This window comes from Trachypithecus francoisi, unplaced genomic scaffold, assembly GCF_009764315.1.
Source record: "Trachypithecus francoisi isolate TF-2019V2 unplaced genomic scaffold, Tfra_2.0 Contig01558, whole genome shotgun sequence".
NCBI classification, from domain to species: Eukaryota; Metazoa; Chordata; class Mammalia; order Primates; family Cercopithecidae; genus Trachypithecus; species Trachypithecus francoisi.
In genome coordinates, this window is record NW_022681440.1 from 3,608,500 (window position 1) to 3,620,974 (window position 12,475).

Genomic DNA, 12,475 nt, shown 5'->3' on the forward strand with positions numbered 1-12,475 from the left:
ACAGGGCTTCCTGAGTCCTGGATAGGATCTGGACTAAGAATAAAGTTGGTCACCAGAAACATTTCGATAAGAGTAGGGTCATCCTTAGGATTGGAGTTTGGGAAAATATTTTGGCTGCAGCATGGGGAGCAGTGAGAGGACCTCAACAGTGTCTATGATGGCAAATGATGATAGGCAGTGAAGGGTGAGAACCTGAACTGAGGCGCGACATGGCATGTTTGGGGATACAGCTAGAGCAATAGAGAAAATTTCTGTGTGATGTATTTTGGGGAAAAAAGGGATGTGTGACAGTATTTGTAACTGGACTATGTAAGCTCTCCGGAATGATCCTTTGACAATATTTTCCTTAGGCCCCTTCATTATCAAATCTTATATCTAGTTCAATAATTTGGAAGAAGAGATATTTTGAACAGCATTTTGTTTTGTTTTGTTTTTGCTTTAGGTGCATCAATCTTTGAATTGATATCAAATCATAGTGGTTTTTTTTCCTTTCTTTTCTTTTTTTTTAATGGAGTCTCACTCTGTTACCCAGGCTGGATGGGTGTCGCGATCTTGGCTCACTGCAACCTCCACCTCCTGGGTTCAAGCAATCATTCTGCTTCAGCCTCGCGAGTAGCTGAGATTACAAGCGTGCACCACCATTCCCGGCTAATTTTTGTTTTTTTAGTAGAGACAGCATTTCATCGTGTTGGCCAGACTGGTCTCCAACTCATGATCTCAGGTGATCCTTCCACCCCAGCCTCCCAAAGTGCTGGGATTACCAGCGTGAGCTACCGCATCTGGCCATAGTGTTTGTTTCTAAGAAAATATGTCAAAATCATCTCTGACGTACAGAGAAGGGGGTTTGACACACATACTGTCTCAATGTCAACAGTATCTTACTCATCTTCTACTCTACCTGAAGGTGATATGACCCTCAAATAAAATTCCAAAACCTGTATCAATTTTATCACCATAATTTGGAGGCAGTAGTGACACTCAGTGTGTAAGAAATCAAGAATGCAAAATATTCCGAAGTAGTTCTCCCAAGTGAAATATCACTGGCATAATTATGAAACATGCTTCCATTTCTTCTATAACTAAAGAACAAAAGTTAGGTGAAACACGCAAACCTGCTGAGTTTGGACTGTGCTACTTTGATAGTTACTAGTCAGCCCCTAATGCCTGATAAGGGACGTGTCCAATACAGGTTCTGTCCACAGCCAGCAGTAACCATGCGTCAGGATAAACAAATACCAGCCTCTTTGGTGAGATCAGTTAACCAAAGGACTCTCTTGACCCTCAGCATGGAAAACAGAAAGACCCTCACCCTCATTTTATTTCTGAAACCCCTGCACAGTAGAGCTCCCTGTATTAATTAATATTACAAATAGTATCCAAAATGCCATAATTTATTGTACTCCAAGAAGAAATTGTAAACTTCAGCATCACAGAGGCAGAACGAAACATTTAAGGCTTGCTAATTATCATAGCAATAATTTTATTTCCAGTACAACATGCCAGGTAATTTCCATTAATTTTATTCTTTAATTCTCATGGCCACCCTTTGAGATAGAAAGTCGGAAGTTCATAATGTGGAAACTGAGGCTTGATGAGACTAAATTGATCACAGTGTCCCAGCAAACACCAAATCTGGTGCCTGGACTCCTGACTGCGGAGTTTTGTGCTATGCCAGGACCCTGGGTGCCCAGCCAGCTTCCCAAAAGAGAGCCCACATCAAACAAGAGCTCTTTTCTATTATAAACCATGCAGGGTTTTGCATTCACTATGTCAATTTCAGTGACAAATGCTCACTCAAGGCCTCCCAAGCCATCAATTTAAGTAAACCCGTTCCCAGCTCTGTTCAACTCAAGTTCAACAACTTCAACTCCAAGAACTATCTTTAAGCAACGGTGCTCTCTGTAGATTTCTTTGGCTTGTGTTGCGTTAGGAACATTGCGCTTTCATAGAGCTGACCCTGTAAGGATTATCTTTGTTTGATAGCCTAAGGTGTGAAGTGAGCAGCGTACCTTGAACCTCAACTAAATACCTACATTTTGTGTGTATGCTATTCTGCTTCATAAAAGGTGGTGACATCCTATGTATTGAATATCTTGAATATCTTCATACTAGTGTGATAATGTATGCAAACTTCACTTCTTTGATATTCTGAGACACTTAGAGGTAAAGTTTCTCCTCCTGAATGCAATATAACATCTCTGGATCAACCTCTGAGTGTTTCTATATCCCTCACAGCAGACCTTCAAACCATCTTGAAATTCAGTTCTGAGTCACTTCTACAAACATTCCCAAAACTGACAGCTTGATTAGAAAGTGGTTAGGTTATGAAAAAGACACTTGCATATACCTGTTTATAGCAGCACAATTTGCAATTGCAAACATGTAGAACCAACTTAATGCTCATCAATCAATGAGTGCATAAAGAAACTGTGGGGTGTGTGTGTGTGTGTGTGTATATATATGTGTGTGTATATATGTATGTATTTATGTGTACATATATATGTGTGTGTGTGTGTATATATATATATATATTGACCAAATACTACTCAACCATAGTAAGGAATGAATTAATGGCATTTGCAGCAACCCAGATGGGGTTGGAGACTATTATTCTAAGTGAAGTAACTCGGGAATGCAAAAGCAAACATCATATGTTCTCCCTCATAAGTGGGAGCTGAGCTATGAGGGTGCAAAGGCCTAAGAATGATAAAGTAGAACTCGGTGACTCAGGGAAAGGGTGTGAAGGGGATGAGGAATAGAAGACTACAAATGGAGTTCAGCATATACTGCTTGGGTTCCCCCAAAACCTATGGAAATAAAAAAGGAAAGGAAGTAGTTAGTTTACTAAAAAACAACAACAAAAAAAAAACACCCATAAATTGGAATTTGCTCTTGGCCCCTGCAAGATAATAATTCTCCATGAAGAATTCTAAAAGTAAAACCAATGCATTTTGGGGATAGGTGTCCAGAGAAACCACCCTGAATTTGCTGGAACTCACTTTTCTCCAGCCTCTGCTCTTCCAACGTTGCAGAGGGATCTTTGAAACCTGTAGTCAGAGGACGCCAGGTCTCCTCCAAAGCCCTGCAATGCCTTCTTCCCGCATCACTCTGCACAAACAGGAAGCCCGACAGGCAGAGCCTTCCTTCCTCTCCAAGCCACCTCTGCCCATTTGTCCCTCACTGCCCTGCCAGGCACACTGGGATCACATCGCTTTCTCGAAGGGCTGATTGCCTTCTTCCTTCAAGGCATTTTCTTCACTGCCGCCTCCTTCATCCGTCTCTCTATACCCCTCTATCTTGTCTTAAATTACCCATCATCAAATCACATTCATTTTTGGGAGTCTGAGGTGGGAGGATCACTTGAGCCCAAGAGTTGGAGGTTGCAGGAAGCTATGATCGCATCACTGCACTCTAGCCTGGACAACAGAGTGAGACCCTGTCTCAAAAATAATAATAATAATTAAAAAAATTTTCCTCCATAAAACATAAACCCTGTATTAGTCCGTTTTTACCCTGCTGACAAAGACATACCCAAGACTGAGCACTTTATAAAAGAAAAAGGTTTAACGGACTTAGAGTTCCACAGGGCTGGAGAGGCCTCACAATCATGGTGGAAGGCAAGGAGGTGCAAGTCACGTCTTACATGATGGCAACAGACAAAGAGAGAGCTTGTGTAGGGCAATTCCCCCATAGAAAACCATCAGATCTCCTGAGACTTCTTCACTATCATGAGAACAGCACGGAAAAGACCTGCCCGCATGATCAATTACCTCCCACTGGATCCCTCCCACAACATGTGGGATTCAAAGTGAGAATTAGGTGGGGACACAGCCAAACCATGTCCAGCCCCAACCCCGTGTGTGCAAGGATTTTGTCTCTTTTATTCACTAAGCCCAACACCTAGAAGAGGACCTGACACACAGTGGTTCTCAAAAAAATTCTTTAAAATGAATAAATAAAGAACACATTTTAATGAAAACATTCTGCGTAGTTAACATTTGAGACAGATCAGCGTTTGAAATATATTATAGGTTTGGTGTATTTAGAGGCATATTTTATTACAGTGATGTTTTAATGAAAGATTGATTCTGAATATTTTGTTTTCCTCTGTAGACCAAACTGTTTTTCATTCTGTTTCATAAATGAGTGTTAACATTCGTTTTAGGGAAAGAAGATTCAAATAGATTCTGTTTATTTAAATACTCAGTAGGGAATGAAGAATCTTTTTTGTATTGTTTATAGCAAAAAGCACATAGTTGAAAACAAAACTGGTATTTGCATTTTAGTAGTAGCAATTGCAGAGAAAAGACCAGACATATCCAGAAGGCGCACTGATTAATTGCAGCATTTGTGTTGTCAGCATATCTGTGTAGCCATGTGTATCCCTTAAAAGACAGCAAATTAAATACCTTTCTCTTCAGTTGAAATGACATTCCTTTTTTTTTTTTTTTTTGGTATTTGAAATTAAATTTAAGATCAATTGAATATCCTTTAGAAACTGTTCACAAAAATGATGTTTAGTCCAGCCATGTGTTCACTTTCTAAAGTGTAGAGATAAAAATATTCCTTGTGTGTTTTTTTTTAAGGGTTCATTTGTTTTTCCATTTTCAGAAATTGAAAAGGGAGGGTGTGGGGATCCTGGAATCCCCGCCTACGGGAAGCGGACGGGCAGCAGTTTCCTCCATGGAGACACACTCACCTTTGAATGCCCGGCGGCCTTTGAGTTGGTTGGGGAGAGAGTTATCACCTGTCAGCAGAACAATCAGTGGTCTGGCAACAAGCCCAGCTGTGTATGTGAGTATTGCGCCTTGACCTGGACTCCCTCCTGTCCTGCAAGGATCTTGCAAAGGGAGAAAAGGAGAAAGACACAGACTGCCCATTTAGGGAGGGCAGCTTTCAGAATAGCTTGGGGTGCCACATTTACTGGAAACATGCAAGGACATTCTCAAACACCAACTTGCCTGCTTTCTTCATTTAATAAAAACTAATTTATAATTTTATTACATCTACTCAATAAAATGTACTTGAACGTTTCCTGCCAGAAAGGTCATCACGTATATCATTGTTTCCATCAAAAGCTGATCATGTTCTGCTGTATCAGACATCAGTACAGCAAGAGAGTCTTTTGTGACTTAATAATGCTGTATAACACTTAAACACAAGCTGTTCACCAGTGTGAGCATGGATGGTGGTACTGGTTTGGAATTCAGTTGACGAGCTGCCCACTTCCTCTTAAAAATACTGTTTTAACAAGTAGAAAAGACTTCACAGTCACTTTTAAAGGAGGGTTTATTTGTAAATAAATATAGCAATGGCTGAAAAGTGTGTATAAAATTATGTGGAATAAGAAGCAAAAATGTACTCTAGAGATAAATCCAACGGTTTCTCCCTCCAAAAAATTATTTATATAATATATATATATATGATTTTAGGTATATATTCTTAAAAGTGAATTTTTCAAAATATTTTTATATTATCCAACTACAACATGATCTGATGTTTCCAAGTTACTTATTTATTCATCTTTACCCTGTGACTAATAAAAATTTTAAATAACTGGAGAAATGCACTTACAGGAAAGTATAAAATATAAATTAAAAGTTATCACAAAAGAGCAAGCTGAATTGTTCCTAAGATATAGGCATATACTTTTCCATGTATTAATATTTGCTCTTCTGAAGGCAGAAAGTTATAACTAGAAATTATAATATTTGGCACATGTTTTTAGTCAACTTGAAAGGATCATTTTTGAACCAAGCTTGTGCTTGATTATGTATAGGTTCTGGTTGTGCTCTATAAGATAATGAAATATTCGACTTACAAATTAGGAAAGGAGAAAACATTATGGTCCAGAATTACTTATATTAAAATAGTTGGATCATTGTAGCTATTTGCAGGCACGAATTGCCTTTCCAGGTTCTTAGCAATCTGTTTCACATGGCAGTCCTTTGGGTATGTGCAAAACTGTTTGAAAATATATTTGTGTCTTCACAGTTTCATGTTTCTTCAACTTTACGGCATCATCTGGGATTATTCTCTCACCAAATTATCCGGAGGAATATGGGAACAACATGAACTGTGTCTGGTTGATTATCTCGGAGCCAGGAAGTCGAATTCACCTAATCTTTAATGATTTTGATGTGGAGCCTCAATTTGACTTTCTTGCAGTCAAGGATGATGGCATTTCTGACATAACTGTCCTGGGTACTTTTTCTGGCAATGAAGTGCCTTCCCAGCTGGCCAGCAGTGGACATATAGTTCGCTTGGAATTTCAGTCTGACCATTCCACTACTGGCAGAGGGTTCAACATCACTTACACCAGTAAGTACGCCCACACAGTCAACACGTCCACGTTCCCATTTTACTTACATGTTCCCATTTTGCTTATATGTATGTGAAGCTGCATTTCAAGGCTGATACTTCAGAAGTTTTATGATCATTACGAAAATGAGAGTAGTAAAATTATATAGTGTTATCCTGAAAACTTAAAAACAAATGCATCACTGTATTTAGATTGGTGGTGTCATCACTCCTAAACTAAGGAGCTGGATCTCCTCTCTCTTTCATCTCCTTACATCTCTTTCTCTGTGGTTTTCCATCTATCCATCCATCCATTCATCCATCCATCATTCCATCCATCCATGCACCCACCCAACCATTATTCCATTTATTCTTCCATCCATCCATCCATCCATCCATCCATCCATCCATATCCTTTCATTCATCCATCCCTCATTTCATCCATCCATGTATCTATCCATCCATCCTTTCTTCCATCCATCTTTCCATCCATCCATCCATCATCCATCCTTCCATCCATTTATCATGCCATCTATCCATCATTCCATCCATCCTTCCACCTATCCATCCATCCCTCCATCCATTCATCATTCCATCCATCCATCATTCCATCAATCCATTGTTTATCCATCTTTCCATCCATCCATTCATCATTCATCCATCTGTCCATCCATTCATCCATTATTCCATCTATCATTTATTTATCCTTCCATCCATTCATCTATCCATATCCTTCCATTCATCCTTCCCTTCCTTCTATCCTTTCGTTAATCCATTTATCTATTATTTCATCCATCCATCCATATCCTTCCATTTATCCATCCTTCCACCTGTCCATCCATCCATCCATGCATCCATTCATCCATCCTTCAATTCATCTTTCCATCCATCCCTCCATTCATCCATCTAGCCAGCAAGGCACTCATCCTTCCTTCTATTCTTCTTCCCATCTATACAACCATCCACCCACCCACTCAGCCACCTATGCATCCTTCCTGCAACAAAGTAGTGTAGTAAAAACAACTGAGTAATATGATGTCAGGAGCCAAGGATTAAAATACAGCACTAGTATGTAATTAGTGAAGTTTAATGACAACTAACTTCTCTTTGCTTTAGGCTCCTCATTTTAAAACCTATTTTGTATAAGAATATCTACTTAAATGCACTGTAGAGGGAATCAAGTGAGAGAATATTAATATGAATAATACAAATTATGATGTACTAACTGCCTACCTTCTTAGGTACAATACTTAGAATTGGGCAATAATTGTTTCATTTAATGTTACAGTAACTAGAGGATATAAATTTAATTAGTCTCTCATTCTGTAAATAAAGATAACTAGGCTTAGAGCATCGAGTCATCTGCCCAATGTCAGAGTCCTGACATAGCAAGAAAAAAATCAGAATTCTAACGAGAGAAATCCTGAGCCCACTTTCTACCACCCACTGTATCAGTTCTCTCTTTGTCTAAGCTATTATGAAAAGTGCTTTTCAAACCCTAAATTGCTGTATAAATGATAGTTATATCTGTTCATCTCCCTGCTCCCTCTTTCTCACTAGACACTGATATTTATTAATGTATTATCTATCTATCTATGAATGATACAACTGAAATGTATATAATTATATACATTATACGAATGCGTTATAAGCTTGTTCTGTTTTCTTCTCTTTTAATACATGAAATTAATACTCAAGTATTTTTGTTCCTTTTTTTCTTTCAGCATTTGGTCAGAATGAGTGCCACGATCCTGGCATTCCTATAAACGGGCGGCGTTTTGGTGACAGGTTTCTACTCGGGAGCTCGGTTTCTTTCCACTGTGACGATGGCTTTGTCAAGACCCAGGGATCCGAGTCCATCACCTGCATCCTGCAAGACGGGAACGTGGTCTGGAGCTCCACTGTGCCCCGCTGTGAAGGTGCAGTCCCTGCCACCACCCACTCTTCTCCTTTGAAGTCACACATCTATCTTCAGGCATACACACACAAACCAGCAAACTGCATTCGCTTGGGGGACTGTCCTAACAAAATACCACACACAGTCGCCGAGACAATAGGAATGTAGTCTCCCAGTTCTGGAGGCTGGAAGTCTGAGATCCAGGTGACGTCAGCGGGAGAGTTCCTTCTGTGACTCTGAGGGAGGATCTGCCCCAGGCTGGTCCTCCAGCTCCCGGCGGTTTGTGGCAATCTCTAGCATTCTGTGGCTGGAGAAGCCTCACCCTCATCTCTGCCTGCAGACTCACAAGGAGCTCTCCCTGTTTATGTGTTTCTGTCCCTGTGTCTACATTCTCCTTGTTAAAAGAACAGTCATTGAGGTCCCCCTATTCCAGCAACACCTTATCCTAACTAAATTCATCTGCAAGGACCGTATCTTCAAATACAGTCACCATCTGAGGCGCTGAGGTTTAGGACCTCAATGTATGAACTTTGAGGGGACGAAATTCAACCTATAACAGTGTTGCTTAGAGTTAACTATTTTGTAGTTCTCATTACAGCTGACATAAATACCACCTAATTTTCTTCTTCATATTTCTGTTCTGGTTACTTATCTAATAAATATAGAGAGGAAAATATTTTAAGGAAAAAGATGTTGCCTCTGATAATTACTACTCATTTTAAAAATGTTTACTTAAAGTATAAGTTCACATTCCATATCAGAATAGTCAGTGCACAATAACCTAAGAAAATATTTTTTTAAAAACTTACGTCCAGTATATATCAAAGAAGTACAAATTTAAAAAGAAAAGTGAAATACCATTTTTGCCTATCTTGTTAGCATAGATTTAAACAGGTGAATAAGATGTATTATTGAAAAGGTTATGTAGAAACTGGCATTTCCTAGTCATGCTATAGATGATATAAAATCATGGTATTATAGTGAAAATTCTTAGTAGGACTCTTAAAATTGTTCTTGTCTTTTGAGTCATAAATTATATTCCTGGATCAATATAATAAAGAAATAGTGAAGCAACTATACAAATTTTTTCAAGAATGTTTTCTGCAAGACTGTTTATAGCAGTGAAGAGCTGGAAATGATTCAACTTTAAACAGCAGAGGATTAGTTAGATAAATCATGAAGAATAATAGGTATCAATACAAAGATCATAAGATCAAAGAGTCTCTTATGATCTTTGTATTGATACCTATTATTCTTATATCACGAGGTCAGGAGATCGAGACCATCCTGGCTAACACGGTGAAACCCCGTCTCTACTAAAAATACAAAAACTAGCCGGGCGAGGTGGCGGGCGCCTGTAGTCCCAGCTACTCAGGAGGCTGAGGCAGGAGAATGGCGTAAACCTGGGAGACGGAGCTTGCAGTGAGCTGAGATCCGGCCACTGCACTCCAGTCCGGGCGACAGAGCGAGACTCCGCCTCAAAAAAAAAAAAAAAAAAAAAAAAAAAAAAAAAGATCAAAGAGTCTCAGGTATCCTTAGCATTTGAAAGACCAAAGGATGGAGGAACATGTGCCACAAATACATACATATCTCATGATAATCATTTTGTAAAACACTAAAAAGAAGGCTACACAACAAAATGTTAATTATGGTTACGGGTGATTTTTCCCTCTTAGTTTATTTTTATTTTCTCAGTTGTCTTTGTCAACATGTATTTATTTTAAGCAAGTGAATAGAAAAGGAATATATATTAAATATCACATACAGTTGAGAATTTCTCCCCTGTCTCAAATACCTCGAAATGACATTCTCAGACCCATAATCTCTATCAAGGAGTCTAAGCAGAGCTGGGATCTAGGTGTGGAGCATTAAACTCCTCCATGACAGCCACAGTGTGATGGGGCTATGATCCTTCACCACCTCATCCTGCCCTGGCCCACCTCCAAAGTTACTCACCGTTACTCAAAGTAGAAACGCTTTTTTTTTTTTTTTTTGAGAGACAGAGTCTGACTCTGTCGCTCAGGCTGGAGTACAGTGGTGCAATCTCAGCTCACTGTAACCTCCGCCTCCTGGATTCAAGCAATTCTTCTGCCTCAGCCATCCTGAGTAACTAGGATTACAGACACCTGCCACCACGCCTGGCTAATTTTTGTATTTTTAGTAGAGCGGAGGTTTCACCATGTTGGCCAGGCTGGTCTTGAACTCCTGACCTCAGAGGAGAAGTAGAAACTTCTAACCAAGTCCTATTTATTGTATCATCTGGTGATACTAAATGTAAAGGAGGGTGTTCTGATGTTCACCCTTTTCATACATTGTAAAAACAATTTGTGGGTGGACGAGAAGCACCACCCATGGGTGAACTATTGATACATAGAAGGGCAAGAAAACATTCTTAATAGTTGAAATTTCATTTGTATCTATTTCCATCACATATTGTAAATGTACAGTTTTTGTGTTTTATGTTGTACAAAATGTTAATAAAAGGGTAGGTTTTCATCTTTTATAAATAAGTAAATATATACACATGTGGTGCTCAAATATACGATACTAATTACAGTGCACAGTTAGTCATGGGTGCAAATCATGTTATAGCCAAGCATATGGCTGTGATTTGGAAGCATGAGTTTTCAGGAGAAAGAAGTTTAAAGTGAACAGTACACTCTCATCTCTGTTCTGTCCTGGCCACAAGTCAAGCTGTCCCTTATGTCCTTTACCGTAATAGGCTGATTGCAGATGTGTTACAAGCTGCAGGGTGAGTGGGGACCACAGCACAAACAGGGTGAGGTTAAAGGCAAAAGCCAACTATAGGTTGTTAACAAAGGAAACCCTCGGCAGAAAGAAAAAGTTAATAGGAAAAGATGTTAAAAGTCTACCTGCACGGGAAACCTAATGACTGAGTGTAGCTGAGCCTCAGAGAAGGTAGGGGACACTCTGATGGAACAGATGGGTACCCCAATCAGTGCCTCTGCTGAAAACAAATAGAAAACCAACTTTCAGAAGTAAATGCATCTAGTAGGGAAAAAAATAATATAGCAATGAAGTAGTGAGTAATACAGATAGCAAACTTGATTTAAGAAATGTTTCAAGAACCTCACATCCCTTACAGAATACTCCTATTTATTGTTTTTCTCAAAAAATATTTTTAAAAATCAATTATATAATTGACCACAAAGTGAACCTTAACAAATTACAATAAGTTATAGGTCACAAGTCCTGTAATATTCCAATTAAAGTAGAAATATGCAATAAAAATAGAAACACAAGCAAATCTCATTGACATCAAAAGTCCACTATAATTTTACATTAAATAGAAACTCAAACCTTAATGCCTATGCTATCCCACCTGGAAGCCATGCGAACAGTACTTTCTAACAGAAACAATGTGAGACAACAAAACCTGTGTTTCAAGGAAAATGTATATCTTTAAGTCCTCTAATGTAGAACAAAAGAATCAAAAAATAAAGAAATTTAATAAGATTAAAAAGTTAGAAAAAACAAAAATAAATTAGGATGCTATTAATAAAATTCAAGTGTTATAAACAATTTAAAGCAAGAGTGAGTTCTTTGTTAATATCAATAAGCTAGACAAACTGTTTATGATTCTGATAAAAGGAACTAGGAAAGAAAAATGTTATAGATGTTTAGTAACATAAAAGAGAAATTATCCCTATCACAAAAATAATACAGCTTTACATAAACAATGAAAAGCTCACAATAGAGCAATTTTTTTATTTAGAAACATAGGTTATTTATTTATTCTGGAAGAATTTCTTGGATGCCAGGCACATGTTGAATGTAAATTGTATGGCCTCCGGGCAAAAGGTTTCTCTTTCTTTCTTTGTTCTGCTTCTAACAGGCTCATATTTCTCAATGCAGCTCAGTGGCATCATTAAAAACTCAAGCTATTTTGGGGGAAAATGACTATAAATGAAAACATCAACTCTATGGCAGCAAATCTTAAAGTCTGTAGGAAATGGGTGATTTTCTAGCAAAAGATAAAATACCAAAAATGACTCAAATAAAAAGTATAAAATGTGAGTAAAGTACCATAGAAAAGAATTGAAAAAAAGATGAAGGATTGAACATTGAAAAAGACACAAGGACCCTACAGGGGAGTGAGTGAGTTCTCGTTCAAGTCTAGAGAAGCTTAGTGTTGTGCCCTAGTGCGGATAATGGAAAAGACCGGCTGCCTCCTACATAACATTTCATCAAGCCAACATTAATGCAACCCAAATCAGATTGTTCTATGAAAAATAAAGCTATAGGAAAAAAATGCAC

The 12,475-nt window shown here is 38.4% G+C and overlaps 1 protein-coding gene across 1 annotated transcript in view; it reads left to right on the top strand.

Moving 5' to 3' along the window:
- CSMD1 (CUB and Sushi multiple domains 1) overlaps positions 1–12,475 on the top strand; it is a 2,074,981-nt gene that overhangs the window by 1,607,474 nt on the left and 455,032 nt on the right. Inside the window, exons 13-15 of the mRNA XM_033177634.1 lie at positions 4,612–4,794; positions 5,995–6,321; positions 8,025–8,219. Coding sequence (XP_033033525.1) covers positions 4,612–4,794; positions 5,995–6,321; positions 8,025–8,219 — 705 coding nt within the window. The remainder of the gene's footprint in view (positions 1–4,611; positions 4,795–5,994; positions 6,322–8,024; positions 8,220–12,475) is intronic.